Genomic DNA, 27,967 nt, shown 5'->3' on the forward strand with positions numbered 1-27,967 from the left:
TACTAAATTCTGCTTTATAAATAAAGTTGCCTAACACATTTAGCGAGGAAAAAAGCTTTGAATGGAATCAATCTCTCATCATGGTGGCGCAATTTCAAAATCTTACTTCTTTTATTTAGCTGTTTGTTCGCTGGTGAAATTAATCTGTGTCTGGTATATCTTTAAAAAGCTCATCAACATATTTTTTCAAGGACTGGTAGAAACATGCTAAATCAGGGAAGAATGCTATGACACTAGAAAGTATTTAACTATTGATTATTACGCAGGGTATAAATACATTTTTGACCTCTCTTTGGAATAAAATAGCAAATTAAAAAACAGTTTCTTTAGCCTCTACTTAAAGAAAAAAAATCACAAGTCATATTCAATCAAAGTTAAGCATTTTTTTTCTTTTTCAGACTAATATTTTAATAATCAGTCAATTGCCAGGATTTTGGCAACAGGGGTGATGAACATTTGATTAGATCTTGCAATTACATTTTTTGGTGGGGATTTTTCCCCTCAATGAAGCTGAAAAAATGAATATATGCTTATTTTACCTTCTGAAGTTATGACTTGATTTCAAAATAGGAATGTGGGAAAAAAAAAATCAAAAAAAGCAATCCCATTCCACACGCCTCCATGCTGTTTTAATCCGTGCCAGGCAGTTCAATGCATCATAATGCACTCCGGTAAAAACATTTAAGACATGAATCAGATGCGACAACAGAAATGAACAGAGTGAATCAGTTCGTTCATGAGGTGCTTCTAATGTCCTGCTGTTACAGTCACATGAGCTACACTTCAGAGCCGTTCCCAGGGCTTCTCAGCACGGAACAACAAAAAGAAAAATCACCAACCAGACATGAAAATTACAACGGGACGTTATCAGTTTCATTAGCTTCACTGCATACTTAAAAAAAAGTGCCTTGGTGAGACTTAAGAGGCACAGCTCAACAATAAGGCAATATGTACAGGTGAACTCTAGTTTTGTTGGAGTTTTATAAATAAAAAAAAAAAGAAATAATACTGTACATTCTAATAAAAATGGCAATTGAGATGAAAAAAAAATGTAAAAAAAAGAAAATGTGAAAAGCACCAATAAATGGTTTATTCTACTTATGGTTTGAGATTGTGTACAATAATTACTTGATTTAAACACTGGCTGTTCCAGTTTGTAGAACATTTACCCCCTAAAATATTCATTCTTCTTTCAAATTGCTTTAAGGCAACAGCTTTTCTTTTTGGACTGATGCTACGAAACATGTTGCCTTTAAATGTGATGGATTAGGAGCACATCCATGAAAACTCAACATGTGTACAAGAGCCTCCAAAGCTAATTAATACCTTATAAAACTTAAACATCATGAGTAAAAATCAGAGATGTATGCATTATGAAAACAAGTGCTCCATTCTGAGGCCTGCTGGGAGAAAACGTAAGAATTAAGCTCTTAGATTTGATTCAGGTCACCATCTCTCAAAAAAAAAAAAAAACCAAAACAGTACATTTAATAAAACAGCTAGGATTAGTACGGGTTTTATATTAATGTTAGTAATTCTGAACCTAAATGATATCTCCTTATCGAGAGATTAATGTGACCAACGCAAACTTTTACATTCTCACCTGACAAAAGAAAGGAAACAAAAAAAAAAAACAGCATGTAAATAACTTTTTTTTTTCCTCGAACAAAACTGATTTAGCCGATGGATGTACAATTATACAGATACACATTTTCAATACCGCACATTCAATCTGCCCAAAAAAGGTCATGATTACAAAGCCAACAAAGACGCTGCCACATACATATATATATATTTATAGAGAGATGTATGTACAATGATTATAGCATTCATAATTGCACTATGCCTCAATAAATGTAAAATACAGGCTTATGTTGTAGGAAAATACTCGAAAGCAAATCGCAGGTAAAGAGGTGTTGATTATAAACACAGAGGGCTTTGCTTTGGTACAACCTGCACATCAACACTGTGCCCTTTTTATTTCATTACGTAGCAATCAACAGGATTTATGCCGCGCATCTAGTTCAGCCACAACAGTCAGCACAGCCGGGCTGCGGTTGGACACAAACACTTATAGAGCGGTCCGCTGATCGAGTCGTTTTGGCGTTGGTAATACATTTTTTAAACTATTTAAAGAAGAAGAGAAAAAGGTGGGATGTGGCACAGTTTAACATTAATGTTTCTAAAATCACAAGCCCCTCTGTCCTCCTGTCAGGCCGCTGGAAGGAAACTCTGCAGCCGGTCGCTCAGCATACGGCCGATTTCCTCCGTTTGTGCTGACCCTCATGTTTGTGTCAGAACGCTGTAAATACACCTCCACATTCAAATGTGCTCTACTTATGAAATGGTACCAAAGCAATGGAATATCATAACAGTAATAATGATCAAAGTGTATCGGTATCAAATCATTCTCAAATAATTTAAAAATCACAGTTTAGGCCTACAACAGAAGAGACGTGCATGAAAGAAAAAAAAGGATGCTGTTGATTAGAAAGCTGTTACATCACTTTCTGTTAGACTAAAGGTTCATGATGAACCGTCAGAATGAATTATGGGTACACAATGAAGGTTACAAAGAAAAACAAAGAAAGGAAACTTTTTTTTCTTCTGGTTTATAAAAAGGCAGGTGTAACGGGAGCTTCACCTATTTCCCCCCCAACTCCTGAATAGCAAGATGACCTTTTAAGAGTCCCGCCTCCCCCCAAAGCACACCAAGACGTCAGAGGGCCAATAAATTAGTCATATGCAACCATCAGCTTCTGTTTTCCTTAGATAATTCATAAGTGTGTATTTGTATGAAGGCCTTCTGTTCACGGATCGAGTCAGTCATTGTGTCAGGGGGGGCCGCGCTCTACACCAGGTTGTACTCCTTCAGGTTGAGCTGCAGGATCGTGTCTTTGACAGCTGCAAAGACGAAGCGGATGTTCTCCGTGTCGGTGGCGCAGGTGAAGTGAGAGTAGATGATCTTGTCACTGTCTGGATTCAGGTCCACAAACATCTTGAGAATAAACTCTCGAGCTGCTTGGGCATCCCTCTGAGGACCTGCAAAGGAAGAAATACATTCACCATGGATGCAACCGGTTGATCTTTGTCTTTATTTCAAAACTGAGATGAAACATTTTGAATTTTGACATGAAAGAATTTGTAAATTAATGTTAACACTATAAAAAGGCAGGTCTAATTAACAATTACAAGCACATCATGATTTGAAAGACACCTCAATTCAAATTGATGACGGGGCAATTTAATTATTTTTAAAGCCATGGACATAGTTCAGATGGGTTTAACCTGAAACAAAGGATGATGGGGGGTGCTCCTCTTAAATGCTGTGAAGAACGGTGAACGATCTGTAATGCTGGGAGTCTGTTTCGCTTCTAAGGGCCTGGTATCCTCTGCATTACCTCAGAATTTTACATGGTCTAAATAATCTTACCAGAAATATTACATGGTTCGCCAATCAACACAGAGGAAACCTCAGAAAGATATTTAAACTTATTTTTAGTAGCCTTCTCAGTCCCAAGACACAAAACCTGTAGAGGACCTAAGGGGTGAGCTGAAGAGATTCTAAATGAGGGATCAGCAGCGTCTGGAGGATCTAGAAAGATTGTAAAAGGAAGAACCGGTCGCCCTCTGTAACCCAGCAATGGGAAAATATCAGGGAAAAACTCAGGCCAGCCCTACCAGTAAAGAAAGGGGTGCTGCACAGAATGCAGCTGTGTGTGTGTGTATATATATATATATATATATATATATATATATATATATATATATATATATATATATATATATATATATATATACAGTATATACATATATATATAGAGCTGCATTCTATCCAGTCATCAGCAGGGGGCAGCATTTCTTATTTTATGCCTCAATGAATAAATGACATCACATTCAGTTCAGCTTTCCTTATCAGGTACTAAATTAGCTTTGAGGTTTTTCATCATGCTCATTAGGAAGGAAGGAAGATTCTGTTCAACCTAAAAGTATTTTCTGCTTTATGGGTTTAATTACATCTTCACAAAAAGGCCCGTTATTGATGACCTTCCAGCAGGGCGATCGGCAAGTCAAAAGAAATGACAAATAAAGCTCTTTAATGAAAAGGACGACAACTCACCGTCGTACTCTGGGAAGTAGTCAACCAGATGGGAGTACATGATCTTCTCCTCCAGCAGGTCTTTCTTGTTCAGGAACAGAATAACAGAGGAGTTTTGGAACCAGGGGTATGTGATTATTGTTCTGAACAAAGCTTTACTCTCCTCCATTCGGTTCTGACCAGGGGACACAAATGTAGATGTGGTTCAGTGAAGGTTGATCAAAGACAAAAATGACTTAATTAAACCCATGAGGAGAGATAGTAGGGCTGGGGGATATAGAAAAAAAGCTTATCGATAAAAAAAAATGCATATTGATCGATATCGATAATTATTTGAAACCATATTTTGCAGCTCTGCCTGGACTTTTTATAATATTGCTAAATGATTTAATTTTAATAAAAAACACAAACACAGACTTTGAATTAAATCTTTATTTAACCAACTTTTTTAACCATAACAGAATTGTTTTAAAGAAAAATAAGTTAAGAGACCTGAGTTATATTATTAAATACTGACAAAGAATAAACTAAAGTGACCAGAAAAGTGACCAAAATAAATATAACAAATAAATAAATGCCCCCCCGCCGCCCCCATTCTTCTAAGCTGAACCTGGTTCAGCTTAGTTTCCTGCTTTAACCTGAATTATTACTTTGAAGTTGCTGGCCCCTCAGCATTTTTATCTCAATTGTTAGAACTACGTGGGAAACTGCCCAGAACTGAAAATATATATATATTTTCCCGAAATTTCCGAAGATTCCTCGGAGGAGAGCCGCGCCCGGGCCTACACAGCTCGTACTCCTGCGGCTGTGAGCGGCTGAGATGATAAAAAAAAAAAGTTGGTTGTGTTATCAGACTTCGTTTTCACTGGTTCCCGACACATTTTCCAGATGACTGTGGTTTGTTTTTTGTCCGACTTGCCATGACCGAAATACTGCCAGACTGCCGAACTACAAAAACCCTTCTTTGGTACAATTTCCTCCGCCTCTCCTTGCTGCAACATCTTCATGTGCTCTGTGTTGTGGTTTGAGAGGGCGGCGCTTGGTGACGCCGTGCCTGGGTCCGCGATTGTGATTGGTTGGGAGGAAGTAGTGACTAGCATAAACCTACATGCTAGGCTACAATGAGAAGGAAGAAAAACTGCGTTTCTTTTTTATCGAACTTTTATCGACTCTCTTTTTTTCTATTGCGCCACACGTCTATCGATCGATATATATCGTTATTGAATTATCGCCCAGCCCTAAGAGATAGTAATAAATGTTTCAGTGCACTGAAGATGGAGGATAAGAGAAGGACTGTTGATCTTCTAGAACTTCATTTCAGTGTTGAACTGATTATCAGTGACATCACGAAGAGCTACCAGTCTGTGGTTACTATAGCTCACAGTAATAAAATCTGCTCATTATGCTGCTTCTATCAACCTAACAGAGACGCTTTATTCTCCAGAAGCAAAGTGACCTGATGCAGCATTCAGAACAGCCACCTGATCTTTTATGAATGTTCTCCAAGTAGCAGAAGAAGCGTCACACATCCTAGCAGGATGAAAACCTGGTATCCAGACTTTACTGAAAGCATCAGTTCAACCTCAAATTCAGATCCACTGAAAGCAAACATGCTATTAGGATCTCATATAAAAAAATAAAAAAATCATTACCATCTAGTATTTTCCTTCTTCTTTCTTCTATAAATGGGAACAGATGGCTCCCCAATAGTTACCTCATTGTCTGACTCCACCAGCACCTGGTCGTACTCGCTGAGCGCCACCAGGAACATGATCGATGTGACGTTCTCAAAGCAGTGGATCCACTTCCTCCTCTCTGACCTCTGACCCCCAACGTCCACCATCCTGTCAAAACAGAGCCATCATCATCATCATCATCATCATCATCATCATCATCATCATCATCATCATCATCATCATCATCATCACCCGTTCTGTAACACAGGCCGCTACAGGAGATCCCCATCAATCCCTTGTTTTTTTTAGGATTATGTAATTTTTAAAAACTGTAGAGTACCTATTCTTATGTTGGAAAATTTGCCCTTATAGTACAGTCTGCTTTTTTATTTATATGTTGAATCCCTGTGCATCCATTTGGTTCCACGTTTATGCTTTTTTAAAAAACTCACTGGTGCCAGAATTACTGTCTGAATTACAAAATAAATATGAACTAAATCATTATTTTACATTTTTGACCATTTTTATTGATGTTGATTTAACTATCTGGTCCCTTAACCTTCTTTGTCCAAAGGATTTAAATCACAAAGAGTCTTTCTCCTAGATGCGACATAAAATAGGAAAGAAAAGACAGAATCCTATTCAGGTCAGAACAAAAAACAAACAAAACACCTAAAACAATTGAAACTAAAATATATCTAAATATGTATCTAGTTTTACTAAGCAGATGAGATGGTAGAGAATCAATAAAGTTGGAATATGAATGTGTAAAAAGTCATACGACATCACCTGAATATGACGCTCTGCAGATCGAATGGATATTCAATGATGCCGGTGGTGGGAACCCGAACCCTCAGCACATCCTGCTGGGTGGGAAGATAGGAAGGTTCAGCGATCCGGTCAAGTGCGTTTAGGTAACTAGAAGGACAAGACAGAATAGGAAATTATTTTTCATTAGGGTGGCATCCCGATCAAAACGGTGTCCTGTTCTACTCACTATTTAGTAGAATCTGAGAGCTGGTACTCCCTCCTTCGATCATAACACTCCTGGATGCCGGGGTCATTCCACAAGTTCTTGATGGCATCAACGTAAGGATTCTCAAACTTGAAGACCTTCTCCACGTCCACTTCTCTAACAATGTTGGCATTGGCCTACCGGTACATGGAATACAGATTAATAAATTACTAACAAACTGCTCAGAAAAGTCAGAAACATCTGTAAATAATAAAAAGAAAACAAAACGTTACAAAGAGAAATCGGTGTCCTCATTATTATTAGTTCATCCTTTACATCACTTGCTATACTTCATTGTACCCCCCGGCTCAGCATGCAGCTAATATCTGAGGCTCATATCTCACAGGAGCTTTAAACAAATTAGGGAGAAAGTGTTTCTGCCCCAGATTCCCATTAAAGATCTCCTATACAGGAGGGAGAATAGCTGAGGCTTTCTCTCACACAGATTCAAAGGAAAGCCGTTATAATGTCAGTTATTTATGACATACTCATAGACAATACTTCTTTATGATCATCTATTTTCCCATTGACACATGAAGATATATGCATATGAAATCCATCACAAGATCAATGTCTAAAACCTACTAATCAGCCATTAAAATAACGGCACTCGGTTAATAATACTTCTGAATATAGCAGATGTTGTATTCTAGTAGGTCTGGCAGTAAAAAAACAAAACAATCTGCAAGTGTTTCAGTGGAGCTGATAGGTTTTCAGCTCCCCATAGCTATGGAAATGTCCAGGAAAAGCAAACATGGCTTCTACTTTCAGCATTTCCCGGATGGTCGGGTCTGCAGGATCTGTGCTGAACTCAGTGATTTTATTGACCTATATGCACAAAATGCAAATCTGGCTGTTTTTCTGTATGTTTAAGTGAGACTTACTGTAAAGACGAACATGAATGTCAGCTTTATTTTCACTTCCCTTGTGACGCGAGTTTCGTGGTTTCATCCTTTGTCACAGACAGACACTTCCCATTTTAACAAAAGCGAGCCGGGCACACATTATGAAACCTACAGCGCCAATGAAAGAGGATAAACCTTTACAGATTTCATCTGTTGTTTATTTTTGTCTCACAGCTGCAAAGTTTATCAAGAGTCCAAGATAAATTGAGTAGATATAAAAATCAGTTTTCAGCCTCGGACCTTTAAAGTGCTTGGCTATGGCTATTATCTTTTCTATAATCTTTATATAATCTTATAATCTTTATATAATCTTACGTGTAGACAAAATATTTTTTATAACTGTCTAATTAATGCATTGAGCATTATCCTAAAAGTTTTAAAGATCATAAACATATTTTTTATTGTTAACATGACATGAGCCTTTGTGTTCCTTTAAAATAATAGCTGTTCCCATCTTGTCACCACATCTGTGGAATATGGCTGATAATGCATGATCATATATCAGTATCAATGATTATAAATCTTTGTTTTAACTACAGTATTTGAAATAAGGACCAGCAGAAAAAGGGCAGAACTTAAATTGTAATTAGAGCTCAGACCACCAAGCCTGCTTGGCTGTGAGAGGCCAAATCCTTTAAACAGACTTTTTTTGTATTGATACTGATAAGTTTTCTCTATTGTTATACATGCTCATAATCATGATCTCATTCTAACTGAGTATTTAAAAGCCTTTTACTTTTATAACACAAGCGACAAAAAACAGTTACTTTTAGTTATTTACTTAATAATCTGTGACAATGTTGCTTGCTAAAAATTAAAATATGATCAGAATATATAATAAAATCTATTTCTGTGGAATCTGGAGAACTGCGATCTTTTTGTCCTGGTCCACCGTTCCTTACTGGTCGGTGAAGAAAATACATTACATAGTTATTTTTTACTTTTTTTTATTATGCCTCTTATAAAAAAAAAAAGAAAAAAATAAATAAATGTAATCTAACAAAAACTTCCAACTGTTTTTAATATTCTTTTTTTTTTGTTTCTGCATTTTTTATTTTTTTATTTTTTTTTTTTTTTTTCCTACTTGCTTTGATTCTGTTTTATCTTCCTGTATTTTAATCATGTAAAGCACTTTGCATTGTCTTTGTACTGAATTGTGCTATACAAATAAATTTGCCTTGCCTTGCCTTGCCTTGCCTCTTTAAAAAAGAAATTGACATTTCCTTTATTTCTCTAGCAGGGTGAGAAAGTTCTCTATATTATTACATTTCATTCTGAATACTGTCCTAAAAGCTTAATAAATCCAAATTATCTCATTATCAGCGCAATTTTTTCTTTCATGCTGAAATTCACCTATTCTTTATGAGCATATTGGTCTTTTAACTCACATCTGGACTCTCTCCGTGGCTCTGTCCAGCACATTTCAGCCCAAATGGTCGTTACACTGAAATCTATCAGAATTAAACTAAAAATGTACGAGTATAACATTTGTGGAAACTGTGTTTTAAACACATTTTCTTTCTAATTTTCACATAAACATGAGAAAAGCTCTGTGAAAAGGTAAAAGTGAAACCCATTGGACTCCGTCATTGCCTCACCCTGAGCGGCGGATTGCAAGGTAGGCGAACACATGTCCACTAGCTGACTGAGGGCAGCTTTGGACGCTCTGTCAAGCCAAACGGAAAATAGATTGTTTTTTGCTGTGTCTTAATAAAACCCAGCATTGCTCGGTCCACAGCCGCCTTACTATCGCAGCAGGTGGAGAACAGCAACCTGTTTGGGTCAGTCTGATAGTTTGCATGATATGAACATCACCTCCCACATCATACACCTCTGTCCTTGATAAACTCTTGGAGAAAGTCTGGTGTTCCACAACTTTTCGATGTGTCTCCACTGACTGGAGGTCATTAGCAGGATTGGTCACTTAGTGTTGGTTTTTGTTCAGTCAGGAATTGCTTTAAGCCTATTTCAAGTTGTCAGAAAGTTTTTAAGTGATTGCTTGATTCAATATGTCTGGATCTAGCTAGTGTAACTCCACAAAATATTTCTTTTTTCTTAAATATAGGAAAATTATGAAAAAAGCGTATAAATATGCAAATGTGTTGCATTCTTTTTAATGTTTATGAATAATAGAGAATACAAAAACGACTGAAACAACACTAGACTCCATCGCTCACAAGAAATCCCTAAGGGGATAGAATAAGAAGGTACGTGCTGAGAATAATTACCCAAACACAACGACAGACCTCGTTACAATCCAATTTAGGCTTCCATTTGAACTCCAGGTTGCTATGAAAATTGTTTTGTATTGGAGGAAATTCAAACAATAAGCAGATTGTAACATACAATAAATGAATTAATTCCCCCAAATGTTTCCATAATTTTTTTCCTGAGCAAACATCTCCAACAGAAAACAAACAAAACTACAGCAGCTCCAAATGTTACCAAGGTGACATCTCTTACTCTTCAATTCCTCTCATTTGTCCCTCTCACAGGGTATAAACAGTGAGTAATAATGATAATAATAATAGTAATAATAGGTCAGTACAAGGCCACTGCATCCGCTCCCAAATCAACAACTACAAGAACGACTCCAGATGAAGAAGTGAGTAAAATCCAGCTGAGGAGAGGCAGAAAATGTGAAGCCGTCTGGTATTCTCTGTTTTCATATGCCCCTATGTGGGCATGGCCAGTATGTGGGCGAACAAGAACATGCTCTAATATACAAAGGGTGTGATGGAGCATTGGAGCGCAGTAAGGGCACAGGAAGTGTAAAAATCAGCAGGAAATCATTATGGATGGCTGCTCCAAAAAAGATAGACTGTATTCTAAAAATATTCAGCCCTGGCCTGAAAACTTCAGAGCAAACTTTCTCACTTTATCCCACACCGCTGTGACCTTTAATTACCAGGGCTGTATCTGTAATCCTCCCAGTTTCAGAAGTCTGAAGATCTCAAATACCTTGTTGTGCTCGTATTTGTAGGGGACGTTCAGCGTCTCGGCGGCCCGGATCATGGCCTGCATGGATGTGAAAATGTTCTGGTAGACGAGTTTGGTGAAACCCCGTTTGTCTTCATCGGAGTAACCAGTCCCGTGGATGATCCTCATCTGTTTGATGAAGGTGCTCTTACCACTCTCACCAGTTCCTAAAAATTTAGACAAGAAAATAAAAGCACAGGCAGTTAATTAACATTGTATTGAACTGGGTTTCATAAGGCAGCCTGACACTTCCTAATGAAACACTGCAGAAAGCAGGGTTGTCAAAAGGATCCTTTCTCAAACACTGTATCCGGATGCAATATTAATTTAACAAATGATTGGTATTCTTCCTACTTTTATTTTTACATTTCAAGATTATGTTGTTTTAGTTATTATTTAACAAATAATAACTAAAACAACCTAAAAATATTGTCATATTGTGTTATAATTGGCCTATTTATAACTGAATGTGTGATTCCTTTGAAAAAGCACGTTGTATGTCGAGATAGAAAATTGCAAATTTTTCTACTTCTTTCATCTGTTTTTATGCCTTTAAGTATTTGCCATTTTTATTTCCATGGTATCGAACATATTCCTGAGTATTAATATAAGCTTTGAAATTTTAGCATCATGCTAGTAGAAATAGAAAGATTAGAAAAAAGCAAGGTTATATCTACTATTGTCCTAAGGGTTGTACAATGAAATAAATATTAAGCTGTACAATAGGTTGTTTACTAGTCATCCTTGAAGGTTTAAAGGAATTATTAGCTCTTGTTCTGAGCTGCTTCATGAATCATGCCTGTTTTCAATGGAAATGCCAGAGGCACACTGCTTTGCATGATACCAAAACAATCAGACTGTTTATCCTGGACACTAATACGCATCCTGAATGATCCGAACATGTTGCACTGAGTGTCAAATATAAGAAACTGGTTAAATAGTAAATTGCACATTATACATTATTGCCGTTGTTGTGTGTCGCATTTAAAAAGTCTGGTGGCACCAGGGATGAATGACCTGCAGTAGCGCTCCTATTTACAAACAGGGTATAAAAATATTTCATTAAAGGAGCTGCTCATCTCCTCTACAGTCTGGTGCAGATGGTGGAAAGTGTTGTCCATGATGGATGTAAGCTTGGACAGAACCCTCCTCTAAGCCACTTCCTTGCCTGAGTCCAGTGCGCAGCCTAAGACAGAAACTGCCTTTCTCACCAGTTTGTTCAGTCTCTTTCTGCACCGCTCTGCACTGCCAGGGGCTCAGCCCACAAAAGCGTAGAGGAGGGCTGATGCCACCACAGAGTCATAAGAGGTTTTAAGCTGGAGCCACTCTTGTAAACAGTTTCTATGTCCTGTCCCTGGATGTTCACGGGGGACTGAGCTGGGTGTGTTCTCCTATAGTCAATCACTATCTCCTTGGTCTTACTGGTGTTAAGGCACAGGTGGTTCCCAACACCAGTCCACAAAGTTCATGATGACCGATCGATACTCCAGCTTGTTCTCCTCGGAAACGCAGCCTACAATGGCCGAGTCATGGGAGAACGTCTGGAGATGGCAGCTGTCCGTGTTGTAGGTGGAGTCCAAAGTGTAGAGGGTGAAGAGGAGATGAGACAGAACGATGTCCCGGATGGCCCTGGTACTGCAGACTGCCACCTCTGACTGACAGCCGTGCAGCTGAACGTAGTGAGGGCAAGATGTCTGTCCACTCCAGCGTCCTCTAGCTTCCCCCTCAAATACGCAGCTTTTGTTCACTGTCTTTCGCAGCACCACATATAATAAAAAGGGTTGTTGGGCTCTTTTTCCCCAGCCTGTTTTTTTATCACGGAGAAAGACCAAAAGCAGCACTTTGCCTTCAGTGATGACTGGAAGTATTTACCGTAGGTGTGAAAACGTGGGGGTGTCATTTCTTTTGGTTTACTGATGATCTAAATCTGCCCCATATTGCAAACTATAGACCAGCAGGTCTGCAGTCTAGAGTGGAAGGGCTTGGTAGGTCATACTTGCAGAGGATTGCAGAAGCATTCGCACCGTTTGAATATTTTTACATATGTGGGGATTTTACGCGGCTGTCAACACAAAATAGCACAGAAGTCTTTGACGCATGCATTTTGAGGTATACCTCTATAGGCTTTTACATGGCTTTATGTCAGGCTGCAGGTGTAGGTGGACAGCCATGACCTGTTGAGAGGTTCCAGGCTTGAGATCTTTTCTCTTCACCTTTATCCCTGACCTGTCTTCCTTTATGTTAATAATGTTATTCACTCTAATGTTTTCCAACATGTGGCTTCTACCTGACTTCTGAGGGCAGATTTAATTAAAGACCATCTTAGTAAAAGGGACAGAAGTTACAAAGAAATCTTATACTTTTGAATTGCACTGAATGCAGGTTTAAGCCATGTGACTGTGGGGGGAAAAAACAGCAGTCTGATCTGCTGTACCGTTTAAAACAAAAAAAGGGTCTTTCTATAATAAGAATACTCAATACTCAAGCACTTCTTAAGGCCAAAATACACTGCTGCAGAACACCACACACCAAAGTCTACCCTATTATTTTCTAAGTACATCCCCCACATTTTTGGTGGTCAGGCACACCCCGCTACTCTGTGATGCTCAAACTGCCACCCATGTGAAAACCCCCGCCTCGTCACGGCCTGCGTGTTCGCCCAACAGTCTAGGATGCTTTACTCATGTGGCAGCTCGGCTTCTCCATCTTGACGGTGGGTGAAACTAGCCTTAGAAGTGAATTCAGGCAAAAATAACCATCTCCAAACTCTGGTCAGTGCATCTCTAAAGAAAGAAAACATTTCACACAAATCTTAAAAAGAAGAAATCTGCATATTTGAAGAAAGCTTGCCTAATATACTAATGGATCTCAACTCAAACCCTGGACTCCACCTTGACTGCATGAGCAGAGTTAATGCATCACCTATTTTTTCACAATAAAACAATATTGTTTCCCTATCCATGAAAAATCATATGATTCTGATTTATCACACGGGGGAAATAAAGAAAGCTTAACAGGAACATAGATGTCCAGACAGGCTCCTTGTTTGAAGGTTTGTTGTTTCAATCACCTGCCTTGAATGAATATGCTTTATATATTTAACAGCTTTAGAGGTAAAATAACTTTAATAATTTTAAGATCTCCATCCATTTAACTCGCATTTTCAAATGAGGAACTTAAATGGGGGTTCTTTGTAGACATTTCCTCAGAGCAATTAGGGATTACAGGGCCAAGTCTGGATCCCAAAAGATCAAAAAGTCTGGGAAAAACAAATATGGCGAGCGCATGCAGCCCAATACCACTGTTAACTACGTCTACCCATTATGGCGGCTTAGGCTGCACAACACGCAAATCGCATCGCAAATAAATAGTAACCACGACACAAGTTGGTGCAGCATTCATAACGCAAATAAATCGTTGAGCGCAATTATTCCAGCCTAATATATTCCAATTGTTATAAACTTCCATTTCAGATGCTAATGTAATATATAGGCAGCTTCACAGTCTCACGCTAAAAATGCTGACAGCGGACATAAATTACATTGCCCCAAATGATAAAGATCACAAAGTACAGGAAGGAGAGGAGAAAATAGGTAAACGCCACAACTGATTGAAAACAAATATTTACCTACTATCGCCACTGCAACATGTTCTAGGACTGCAGTCACCCAGGATTAACCTGCTTTATACATTCAGCAGCTTCTCATAGGAGGCAAGAATGACAAAATATGAATTTTTATTCAAGAAGAAAATGCTTTGTGTGTGTGTGTGTGTGTCAACAGCATCAGCATTTGTTAAACTCTGGTTCCCTACAGCAAACTCATTACCAAATTTACATGTAGAAAAAGGAATCAGCTCACTGCATCGCCTCAAGCAGAGTTCACCTGAGAATATCAGCCTTTTAACCGCAGCCTGCATTTTCAGCAGCCAAAAGTTTGACAGATCCCACAAGCTCACAGTTGACAGGAAATGCTATTTCCTGATAACATTATTATATACAAATATACAAAACAACAGTTAAAAATTTGCAAGTAAAAAAAACAAAACTGGAGGTTTTGTATTTATGAAATAATTGAGGCATTGATTCTAAAATAGGAACATAAATACCCTGGTTAAAGAAATCAAAGGATATTAGGGTGAATTATAAACCTTCAGTTAAAAATCTGGTTTCACTTTTTTTCCCCTGTAATATGACAACGCCAACCAGCTTCAGCTCAATAATAGGAAATGGTTAGTGATGAACTTCATCTTTTATTAAGCAGGCTCTTGCTGTTATTTTCACTTTCATAAAGTCTCTCCTGTGACTCCTAAAACTGCTTAGCGGTTAGCTTTAAATCATCGTCTGCAAACTGTTCAAGGAGTTTTAGTCATGTGAAACAATTAATGACTTCCAGTGCACTTCTTTATTACTTCTTGAGCCTTTCAGTTTCTACTCTGCTGATCCAACCACTTTCAAACAAGAATCATGTGACGTTTGCAGTCCTTCCTTCTCTCACTGACAGGCATGTGTTTGTTAAAGGCTGGTTAGATGTTAAGGTGGACTTTGTTCAGCCATGGCCTTGACAAAGTTCCCACAGCTGCTTTTATCTGGCTGCTAAAAGCAGCTGACAATGATTGTGCAGATAATCCTCCGTACAAATGTTTCTGAAAGACCAAGAAAATAAGAAAACATACTTTTTGCCTAAACAAAGAGGCAGAAAAAACAAACAGGAACACTAAATAGCTGCGTTAGCTTTAGCTTGTAAAAACAATTATAAGACATAAAAACCTTTGAGTTCCATTTTAGGTTTTGGTTGCACTGATTAAGGCTTTATGAAAGTGTGTAAATGTGTAAAAAGGACGCAGTCATTTAAATCTGGGTCCAGTGATCTAAAAAGGATTCAATTTGGGCCGCTGAGCTATTTTCAAATTAATTGGTTATACAAAGTTGATAAATGTTTGGAAATCACAAACATTCACTTTATTAGGTTAACAACTAAAAGCCCCTTTTCAAAGAAGTTCTGCAGAAAACTCACTTCCATAAACTCCCAACTATGGATCACTCTGTCCTTACACATCACACAAGGCTTGCCGCTGAGATAAGGGCCCCTGGGCTCATATTCAAAGGGGCGTGGCTTACAAGCTGCTTTACTCTGCAGAGCATTTCGCCAGTACTGAGCTCTATGTGACCCTCATTCAAGCTTTAAATGCCTTTATTTATTTGCATTTGCGAATTTGTATGAAAACATTCCAATTGCTCTAATTTGGTTAAAAGCTTATTTGATCACATCCCAAATTCTTCAAGATAAATTTTGGTTCTCAAACACTAAATCTATGCTATAATGTGATACTATTGCATCATCTAATTGATTATCGTTTTTAACCTTTCTTTCTTCTTTGTACATAATAGTTTAGTTTCACTAGTTTATGTCAAGAGTTTTCACTGATATATGTTTGACTTGGAGCTGAGTGTTATTTTAAACCACCCTTATGTTTTGAGAGGATGTTGTGGTGAATTTATGCCATATATGTGCAGAATTATCTGTTTGACCATGATCTGAGCTCAATTTACTTTCATTTGTTGTTCTATCCCACAGCCTGTAGGGTGTGTCTTCATAAACAATACAACACAGTCCCAATGTTATCTGAATAAATAACATATTTACCACCCCTACTTGGGTGGGCAATAAATATATTAAAGTGACACAACACTTAGTGTCAACAGACAAAAGATAAAACATATAAGAAACACCATCTTATGAAATTCAGTTAATCTCAAACTGGTTCCTTGAAGATTATAAGTAATAAATGAACATTATTTTTAAAGATCTCAGTAATACATTGATAGCAATTTCCTTTATATGTCAAGTCAGATGTTGGAGATGTAAGAATACACAGTAACCCATTGAGCAACAGTTTTCTTGGCTCTCTTTTCCCAACGTACAGATAAAACTGTCCGACTTGAAAGGAAGGCTGGGAGTAGATAATGATAAGGACCCTTCATTTCTTCTACCTTAATCTTAAATATGGCATTTAATCAAATGTTGTCATGCAGCGTGAGTTAACAAACAGACACATGAATAAACTATCTGAAACATTTCTTTATAAGGGAATCATTTTAAAATAATTTGCACAGCAGGGCAAACAGAGCTAAGATAATAAAAAAACTACTAAAATAATCTATAGATTTTTACTTGATTGGATCATTGCAAAAGTATTTTCAAGGCTTTGCAAAAAAAAAAAATTCCCATAGGACATTTGGGACCACCATATCTTTTTGTAGCTATTTTGAAAATCTATGATTTAGTTACTTTTTTGTTATATACAAATAGCCTGCTGTGAGGAATAGAAATGCACCGACCAGGCCAGTTTTTTTGGCCGATACAGACTGCTGGATTTTGTTATTGCTTTTTTATTTTTCAAGACCATGACATACAAAAATTACACTGCAAGATCCCTTATGCATTATAACATATGTCCTTGATCTCTATTTTTAGCTTACTTATTTATCCAATTACGAAAAGTGCAAGAAAGTATATCCTTTTGGCTGAGGTGTTTACATATAGAGAACAGGTCCTTTCAAACATTTAGCGAAGATGGAAAAAAAGATTAATGAGTGTCCAGCCGATTACTGATCAAGAAATGTTGATCTAGGTAAAATGCCCAGCTAATCGGTGCATTGCTCGAAAAATTATGTGATTATATAAATTAAAAAAATCACATTTTAGAACAAATGGGGGATCATAGAAATGTTAATTTGATCTAGGTGTATGTATATATATTGTGCTGCAATAAAAATAGATAATAAACAACACTAAATATATCAGTTTTGGAAAACCTGAATGTCTGCAACTTGCTTAAATATCATGATATAAAAGGAGAAAAATATATAATATATATAAGTAAATAAGTGTATAAAAACAGTAAAAGTATAAATCTATTTCAGGAGGTCAAAACTACAGTGGTATATTCAAAGCTTTATCCTGCGTTAGTCTGATTGAGCAGTTCATTTATTGCGTTCTGCAGTGGCACTCTCTCCTAAACATAATGCGACCTGAGTCAGAAAGTTTAAGCTCCACAAACTGCTGGGCTTTCAGAGTATTCAATGGAAAACCACAGATAAACAGCCTAGGTAGAAATACAGGTTCCAGAAAATGAAGTTCTTGAGAAAATGTTCAGAAACCTATAGAGGAAGGACCTCTATTTAATAGTAAAAGTATTTTGAGATTCAATTATATTTATTACCAGACGTTAAATTTAAGCATTCCATAGGAACGATTGCCTTTTAGAATTCATTACAACATAAAATACTTAAGAAAAAAAAAAAAACTAAATTGTGACTTTTAATAACTATGTAGATACAAACCTAAAGAAGGCTGACAAACAATAAAAGCTCTGCAGTTTTAAATCTAAAGATAAAATACATTAAGGATGTGCATAACAAACTTAAAGCCGCAATGACATAAAAAAAGAAATAAAAACCCACTTTGTGAACCTAAAGAAAACTTTTCCAACCCCGTCGTCTCACAGGAAACAAGGCAATTAGGGAATTTAAAAACCCACAATGCATTTACAGAATATGGTTTATGGGAATATACAGTAAAAGAGCACACATTAACTTCCTTTGGTTAGGTCAACCACTTGAAGTGATGGTGCACCATACCATAACAAAGGGACAAAGCATCCCTACGAAGCACAGCTGAAAGCCAAGTTGCTTTAGCAGCCTGTAAGTTTGTAGTTTATCCTCTGTCTAAATGGTTTGATCCATTGACAGAAGAATATTCAACCCCCCAAGCATATAATTGGTTAAAGGACTTGTTTTATTATTTAGCTGAGAGTAATATGACCTCTTTTGATCTACTGAATCTGTGGAGGTAAAATTAAGATTAGCATGATGGCACTAGTCCTTCCAACTCCAAATAACTGGAGCCTCTGATGAAGCAAAGCATGGTTCATGACTGCAGATAATGTTTAACTCAGCTTAAACGATTTAGCCTTACATAAAACCATGCTCCTAAACGCCATGTCATTACATGGAAAAGCATTGAACATCCCTTTATTGACCCACAATGGGGAAATTCTGCTATTAAAAGCAGCAAAAAGATTATAGAAAAAATTATGACAAAAATGTGGACCTTAGAAAAATGTATAAGAATAAGATACTAGTGAAGAGTTAAAATATAAACAATAAAATACTGAACTGAAGAGTTTGAATAAATAACCAATATACAGCTATGGACATTTATACAGTAATGGATATTTGAAAATAGCAACATCAGAGCAGCATCAGAGATGTGCAAAATGACAGCGGCATGTTATTTAACTGACTACATGCATGTTACTAGGATAAAGCACACAAAAAAACATTGATAGAATGCAAAACAAAAAAACAAAAGAAGAAAAATCAGACTAAACAGATTCCAGGAGGTAAACATGTGAGGCTTTCCAATAAAAGTGTTCCTGCGTTTAACCAGAGCCAGAACTGGTATGGTTTTTCCCCAACCTAAGAGTCATGTCGGTGCCACGTCATGCTCCACTAAAACAGACTCATCCAGTGCAGTGGAGAAATGCAGAGTCGGCAGACAGTTAAACTTCAAATAATAAATGATTGATCTCAGAATCCCTGCCAAACAGATGCCTTAATTATCATGAGCTTTATTTCTTAATATTTCAAACACATTTCTGTTTGATAATCAAGCTTAGATGATCCTGGGTGACATACGGCAGTTTTCTTAACTATACGTGACTCTTAACAATGAGCTTCTTAAGCGCTGCTGATTGGTATGAGGATAAATAGTTGTCAGATGAGAGACAGTGAGTTCATGCTATTGGAATGCTATTCTAACTTTAAAACTATTGTCAATGTTTTGTGTTTTTACTGCCTTGAAGCAAGAAGATCAAACACCAAACTAAAACCAGGGTTTTAAAGAAGGGTATCTTTCCTCTGGTCTGACTCAAAGTTGTACCCCCCCCTCCCGTAGAACCAGCTTTTGGTGCCAGAGTCTGAATCTCTATCTGTGGAAAAGTACTTTTTCTCGCATTTCTTCATCTCATAATGAATCAGCAAAGACTCTTTGGTTCACCTTGTTTGGAGTTGAGGAAGATCAGTGAGGTTAGGGAAATATGCCTGGATGTAGAAATGCTTCATAGCCAGGCTTTTAGCTAGGAATATTTCATAGTGTGTACACCTTGATGAATCACATCTTTAGGCCTTAGGTGGGTCCAGGGGGATCCTCCTCTGGAAAATTTTAAGATTCAGACTCTATGAAAAGCTATTTCCTGCATTTTGAGGTGGAATGCAGCTAACTTTTATGTCTTTGTTAAAACACTACCTTTTTAACTATTTTTTTTTTTTACTAAGTATGTGTGCTTGACTAGAGGTGGAAATTTTATAAGGAAGACATTAAATAATATTTAGTTACAGCATTATGTTTCATAAGCTAATTCAAACAATCAGAAAGTTTAATTCTACATTCTCATCGTAATTTGAGCAACAAAAAAAAAACGCCTGTTGCTTCATTTTTTATGCGTGTACATATTAAGATGTGTAAAGTGTGCACAGATGCATCTGATGATTGTGGTGCTCCTTTGTTGAATGGCAGAGAGCGGCTTTGCTATATTTGTTGCAATAACCTGGTAAAAAGTAGTTTTAACAAGTCTTTAAGCGAGGATGTCCACCTCAATGCATCATCTGTGCAGTCAGTTTAACAAGATTACGATCCTGCCTTCAAATATTATTTCGCTGTCGGAGGTGCACAGACCCCCACATACCGGAGGTGCGCAGTCACTGGGAATCCAGCAGCAGCTGCCTTAGGCCTGATCGCCTCTTGGGGGTTTCCACTACTGTTTGTGGTGGCTGGAAGTAGATGTTAGTGTTTTTCAGGTATATGGTACAGACTGCAAGCACCAGAACAATAAATGTAGGGATGCACAATATTGGGATTTTGGTCGATATCCGATATTTTAAAACTCATGTTGCCGATAACCGATATCGATACCAATGTTAAAGCTGGACAAAAATAAGTAGTCATTGAAAATAGCAGTTTTGTTATCCATTTCTGACACTTTGAAAAATAATATACTCAAATATATTTTCACATGCCGATATCAAATTGATTTTTAAACACACGGTATCGATCTATTTTACTTTCAAAACCTCGTGAAATTTCATCGTTTTGTTACAAACTCTCGTGATATTTTGCAAATTCTTGTGAGATTTTGTTAGTAAAATAGATCGATACCGCGTCAATATATCAACATATAAAAATATGGCAAAATTTCGAAGACATATAGCAATATTTCATTAGTAAAAGAGATTGATATGGTGTTTTTAAATGGCAATATATCAATATATTTTCCCTCGTCTTTAGAAGTTTTTAAGTCTGTAAAAAAGAAGTTTTTGAGGAAGAAGTAGTAGTATTTTTTTTTTTTTTTTAGACTTTATAAACTCAGAAGCTGATCAAATATCGGGTTAAATATCGGTGGGGTGGCCGATGTCCGATATTAAGTTTTAAGGCCGATACCGATAGGGGGCTGATTATATCGTGGATCCCTAAATAAATGTGAACATATTTTGCCAGCAGGTTTTGACATTTTAGGTTAATTTAGGCATTAATAAACTGTCTCCCTGCCAGCCCCCAGATCAGCTTCTATGATTGGTTGATGTGGCACTTCGACCAGCAAAAATTAAAATGTCCCCCAGCATCTGCTGCTTGTGAAATTTTGAACATTTTAACAGTTTCCAGGGGAAAAGCTGGGCGTGCAATTTGTAATTTTTTTATTAAGGCCGTACAATGTACGGCTGTATGAATTGCAAGCTAAAAGCCTGTTAATAGCCTCTTCTAAGGACTTAGAAGTAAAATCCCTTAACAAAAAGGGGACCCCTGCAGCACATTTTCATTTAATTAATTATGCTTTTCACAATAAATGCTTGAATGAAAACACAATTTACACAAATTATTTATTTTGAAAAAGACTGAAAATTGGAATCGTCATGTCAGGCGTCCATGAGAACCTGAGAAAAACACTAACCAACAAAACTGTTTTCTCTAAAACATCGAAAATAACATTAATCTCTCTTATTAATATATATGTTCCAGAGCTTTCCAGAGTTTTAGGTTTTTTGCCAAGAGTATAACTAAAGGGTGAATGAGAGCAAGAGGGAATGTCTTACTCAATTATGAGAACTACAAGAAATGTCATCAACCCTCCCTTTCACTGACTTTACATTCATTAAAAAACAAGTTAAAACAGAAAAGTTGGATATGGGGCAGTAGGACATTTTCAAAGTATTAAGGTAAAAAAAAAAAATAGAAGTGAAGGGAAAAAAATGACTTCCTGGGCCATATTTTTTCTGTCATTTGATTTTACTTGTAGAAACAGAAAAAAAATATAACTCAAAGGCCATAATAACTGTTTCATAAAATCGATATTTAAGTTTAAAAACAAATTTGCAGGTAAAATCCTTAATGTTACTAAAAAAGAAAAATGAAATAATTGTTTTGTTAAATTTTTAAAGGTCCAAAAAAACTTAGTGTTAAGCCAATTTGATTGAGAAATGCTTTTTTTTTTATTAAGAGGTGAAACAATTAATCAACGTCATTGTGATTAATCGATTATTGAAATAATTGTTTATTTCCTAATTGAGTTGAAACATTACCAAGAGTAATGGCAGGCTACACGGAATCTAAAAGAAGCCATTTAATGAAAGAATAACCTCCCTATAGCAAATATTAAACTATAAATATTTGAGAAAAAAAAAAGATATCTCCTTTAAAGGTTAATTAGATTTTATAAGCATGTTTTTTTTTTTTTTTTTTACATATTTAGCCATTTGCGGTTTATTCAAAATGCCAGATAAGTATTTTTTATATTACAAATTCTTATTTTTTAAACATTTAAATTTACTTATAGATTTATTTTATTATTTTATTAAATAAAAAAAAACTGTGGATTAATCACTTTAATCACTTAATAATACAATCGATAGGTGCAGGCCTAATTTTAAAATCAAATAGTCACTTGTTTTCTTATTCCATTTCAAGAAAAATCAACTGACCTAAGATAAAACTTTCCTGTCCAGCCTATCAATATTGAATTTAAAACGTGAGAGAATACAAAATAAAATGTTTTTAGATTTAAAAAAAGGCACCTGTGGCTGCAACACTTACCTTAATAATTACATAAATATTTCATTAATCCAGTTATATAGACTGAAGCATAAAAATGTGACAGAAACCTGCAAATATAGTAGTAATGCTTAAGAAAATGCAAATTCTGCAGAATATTTTACTTTTTAGTCATTCTGTTCTTGCTAAGATAAGCTAATCTTAGCCGGTTCATTAGTCAGGCTGTTTTTTGTTTTAATGTTCTTAATTGGACATATAATAAAAGTATGAAATATACATATATACAACTAAGGGACAAGTATAGAGGATACATTTAGCACGCTGACCCTTGGTGATCAACAACAGTTGAAGGAGGGGTAGGAGTTATTATATGCTCCATAGACACTTTTTCTGATCTCTAAATGAAATAACCAAAGCATAGAAACAGAATAATGAAAAACCCTGGCTATCTAAACCTTTGTATATCTCCATACTTGTCACCAGTCAAGGTCTAATAAACACGGATCATCGTTTTATACTTGGCTTAAAAAAAAAAAGTCATACTGTACACAACAATGCCTGAGTGGTTAAACACAAATGCTTTTAACTGAAGTGCAGCAAGGCTCCAGGCCGGTCCTGTGGTCCTCTGATATAATCATTGCCAGAGTTTGGCTTTAACCTGCAAAACTGTTTCGATTACACCCAATAAAGTGCAGACTTTGCCCAGCGAACATTTGTTATTCTCATAAATAAGCCCAGCACCTGAATGAGCCCTTGAAGCAGAGCCCGTCCAAGGCTGCATAAGTCGCTTAACAGTATCTGATTTGGGGGGCTTCCAACCAACATCAAGAACTAAAACTCAACCCCGATACCAGTGTATTATTTTTATGTACTGTACCGTTCAAAATAAATACATTTTCCAGGGGTCGGTTTCATGAAGCAGGTTTAACAAATTCAGATTCAAATCCACAACTCTAAATTGATCTAGCCAAAACTTTCGAACACTGAGTGTTCTGTTTCACTATCAATTGCTATCAATTAGTTCAATCAATCTTAACGAGGTCCACTGAGAGCTAAGAGCGTGCACAACAACTATGAAAAGTCCTTATCAGTGGAGCACCGATTTGATGAGTCACCATGACAACAGGCAACAGTAGGTGCCTATTTCACCTGACTGGAACCAGAGATTTTAATGCAGAAATGCAAAAAAATAAAATAAAAAAGAATGTGTTTAAGATAGACATACAGTGCTACAGCTACAAAGGAGAGGAGGGTGGCGAAGGAGAAGATTGTTCCTCGAGTTAATGCGTAAGTTTATATGAAGTGGACTATGGCAAGCCATTTTTACATTTATTGCACTCCAATCTATTGTTTGTAGATCACTAAAATAAGATTCTTCCTGATCATATTAACACTCCTAGTCCTAACTGTAATAATATATTTTATAAATTATATTTTTGTAGCAGAAATTGAATTTTAGAACGTAAAACAATTACGCTTTATATATCTAGAAATGTTTACACATTTTAATTGGCCCTTCATACATTTATCAGCTTGACTGAAAATGTATTTATAATATCTGAAAAACATCTTTTTATTGTTGAAATAATACAAATGTTGTTTTAATATATAGAACCGTGGTTTATCTCATGGGTCCCTCCTCACGTTAAATCTGTCTTCTTTTACACAGTAAAGTGTCTTTTTGCAGACAAATGGCCGTTATAAATGCTTATAAATCCCATAGAATGGCTTCAGATTGTGCCAGTAGGCTCATTAGGTTATCATCAAGTGAATCCTAATCCTAACCCTAAAGTAATTCCTTTTCCCCCATGGAATTAATTAATCTATTTAGGTTTAAGTTGTTAAGGTACTTTAGATATAACTAAATAAAAATAAAATGATCAGCATCTTACTCATATTAAAAAAAACAAAAACAAGTAATCTCATGCCCTGTCAACTGAGTTGTAGAATCCTCTCCCTATATATATTCAATTCCCTGTGAAAAAGTTGATGGGGATGTCATTCTTTAATAAGATCCTCGTCAAACGGACATGCAGTGCTTGTTTTTAAAACCTAATGTGTGTAACGGACCTAGTGAACAAAATTAGGACAAAAATCTGACTAACCCAGGAAATAAAACAGCGTGATTGGCTGTATCAGAGCAGAGACATAGGACGCTAGGAGTTTACTGAAAAAAACCTGCTATCAACCAGGTTAGCTGTGGGGGGGATTGTTACTACGGTGACTGAAACAGAGGTTGAATAAACTCCGTTTGTGAACCGGAAAAGTCAGAGTTTCCCTGTTTTCAGATTGAGACAATTTTTTTAGGTAAACCTGCTTCATGAAACGGACCCCTGATGTTGAAAGCTTTAAGTGGTTGTAAGGGATGTAGATAAGTGTTTTAAGTCGTTATTTGCAGTTTAATTTACTTTTATTGATAACAATCTTCTATTTCTTTAAGCACAGATATGCATGGGACATCACTTCTGTCAAATCATCCTGAACAGCTGCACATCTTTTTCCCTGAGCAAGTTTTCTTTTTAAATAACTGTAAATCATTATTTTCTCTATTTTGCTCATTTGCCCTGACGGTATAATCGCTTACTCTTGTTTGTGTTTTACATTTTTGACCCTTGAGGGAATTTGAGTACTTCCATTTACGTGCTGGGAGACATTAATACTTCAGCTTTGGAGAAATCTTTCCATTTTAATTCAATCATTTCTGATTTAAAATCCCTATTGCTCACCTGGCACAGTAAGATCCTGTCAGTAGTGAGTCATCACTATTGGACAAGGATAAGGACACTGAAATTCAAAGGAGCGTGGTAAATGAGGCAGTTCTAGCAGGAAATCTGTTCCAATATTTTCTATTCTCGGTCTGCCCTTATTCAGCTTTGGTGATAAGCAGGCAAATTAACATGTTTTTATTTTTTCATTAATATTTAACTTTGCCATGCCTTTAAACAATTTTTGGAAAACCTGGCCAACAATATAAGGTTACAATCAAATTTGTAGATCTACTGAAACAAAACAACTAGACACACAAAACCTTCTTCTTGAGAGTAATCAAGGAAAAAAGCAAAAGAAACAAATCCAGATGTGCAAAGGTCTTTTCCATCCACCAAACATCTCTCAGCAGATCACACAGCTATATGCTAAGCTCTCAAAATGCTGCTTAATTCCAATTTTTACGAATGAACCGATTCCTTATTCTTGACCAACAACATGACAATAGGCTGCAACTAATAAATATTTTTCTTATCGATTAATCTATCGATTCTTTTTTTTTGATTAATCGATTAATAATCGGATAGCAAAAGTTTCCTTAAAGAAGATATTTTACTGCATTAAACCAGGTGCAACTAAAACTTTTCCACTTGAGGAGTTCTCGATAGAGCATATTGACAGAAGAAAAAGATTTTTATCTTAAATAAATTTTTTTTTTTTTTTTTTTTACAATTTTAGTATAATTGCTGCTCAAGGTGGGTTGCTCTGTCACCTGTAGGCATGTTTAAGAGGGTGTAAACTCCAATTAACGTTTAATCAAACAATAGTGACAGTGGCGTGGGATGGAGCCCTGAAATCAAAAATTTGACGGTTCAAGCCCTCTGGCTTTCAGTGTTGTTGTGTTCTTGGCCAAGGCACTTCCCCTGTATTGTCTACTGATTGTGATTTTTTTTCAGTAAGCCTCAGGGCAGCTGTTGCTACAATGTAGTTTGCCATCATCAATGTGTGAGTGTTTACATTAATGGGTTAATCACTGATTGTGGTGTAAAGCACTTTGGTCAAGTCCGCTGACTTGAAAAAGCGCTATAAAACCCTTAACTCCACACTGCTTCCATGTGTGAGGTTAATAATAACAATTATTAAATAAAAGGACTCAATTACTTAGTGTCAGTAATGTTTAATTGGAGTTCAGGTTGTGCAATAAAAATAGTGTAGGCTACTAATTTCGCTTCTACCTTGGGCTGGCCCTGCTTTATGGGCTGGTTCCCATCAGAGCAGCGATAATAGGCGGTGAGCATTTGTTTCCCTCGATACCAACAGGTCCCAGTGATTTAAATCAGGTGGTTTTAGACCCAGGAAGCCAGCCAGGCCTTCTCCCTGCTGCTCCGCCGCCAATCTCTGCACTCCACTCCTTAAACGGAGAGGAGGCTTCAACCGCCCACTTCACCCAGGTGGGAAGCCCCCATTAGTAGCCCACCACCTCCTCCTGACAGAGCGCTTTCTGATGGAGGAATTCAGCCCCCCCTCCCCTCCCCTCCCACCAGCCAGCTTACCGAGAAGCAACAGTTTGAGCTCCCGCCGCGCGTCCCTCTTATCCCGGCGGAGCTGCCTTTCGATCTCGTCGTTGATCCGCCTGGCTTCCTTCGCCTCCTCGCTGAGGCAGCACGCCATTAGAGATTCCAGGGTCATTCTCGGTTCTACTCCACTTGTTCCCTCCCTCCCCCCTTCCCCCTCCTCCAGTCATCCAAATTTCACATTTGTCGGGGAGGGAACCCCATAAGCTTCACACAGGCCGGGATGTTGTGATAAACCGTGTCTGTAGGGAGTCGCACGGAAAATAAGATATCTGAGAGGAATAACCGGAGTCCCCTACCCGCTGTCAGCCTCTTTCATGTGTTTCCGAGCCTCTTGAAAGCTTCAAACTGAGTATAAAGCGGCTTCAGTGGAATAGGTTTGCTCTGATAACTGTTATAATTCCTTCTCCGGATGATCAACAGATCCTTTTAAAACATCCTCCGCTCCGCTGAGCTGCCCTGCTCCGGTAGATTCTCTCTCTCTCAAAGTCCTCAGCGATGGTTTCTGGTTTAATTTTTTAAATCGCTGAAATACTTCCTTTGTTGCTCCAAGTCACTGACCGTTTAGCCGAGAAAAAAGGGGAAAAAAACACATGAGCGAGGCTGTCGGTTTGTTTTCCAGCGGCTCTGCTCTCCGGGCGTGGTGAATATGGCGGACTTTCACTCCCATCCGCTAGGCTGAGATACAGTACAGTTATCCCCGCTGTCTGCTCGGAAAACCAAGGAAGCCGCTCATAACACAGCGCAGGTCCGACAGGTCGCAGCGAAATTCTATCCGAGTGAGACCTCCTGCTCCTCCTCCCCTCCCAGATATGAGGCGCTCCGGTCAGAGGCTGTGCGCCAGAGGAAGAAGCAGGAATAGGACGCAGTGCTGCTGGCTTTACACCCCGGGCTCATATTCTTTTC

The 27,967-nt window shown here is 37.2% G+C and overlaps 1 protein-coding gene across 1 annotated transcript; it reads right to left on the reverse strand.

Annotated features, from left to right (window-relative positions):
* Nucleotides 1-610: 610 nt before the first annotated feature.
* On the reverse strand, nucleotides 611-27,967 carry LOC107097118 (guanine nucleotide-binding protein G(q) subunit alpha). The gene is made up of 7 exons (XM_015394133.1): nucleotides 27,041-27,967; nucleotides 10,657-10,841; nucleotides 6,773-6,927; nucleotides 6,565-6,693; nucleotides 5,814-5,943; nucleotides 4,121-4,274; nucleotides 611-3,042 (listed from the first exon to the last, which is right to left on the reverse strand). The coding sequence occupies exons 1-7, from the start codon at nucleotides 27,174-27,176 to the stop codon at nucleotides 2,852-2,854; spliced, it is 1,080 nt and encodes a 359-aa protein (XP_015249619.1). The 5' UTR covers nucleotides 27,177-27,967; the 3' UTR covers nucleotides 611-2,851.

This window comes from Cyprinodon variegatus, unplaced genomic scaffold, assembly GCF_000732505.1.
Source record: "Cyprinodon variegatus isolate N-32 unplaced genomic scaffold, C_variegatus-1.0 Scaffold673, whole genome shotgun sequence".
In the NCBI taxonomy this organism is placed as follows: Eukaryota; Metazoa; Chordata; class Actinopteri; order Cyprinodontiformes; family Cyprinodontidae; genus Cyprinodon; species Cyprinodon variegatus.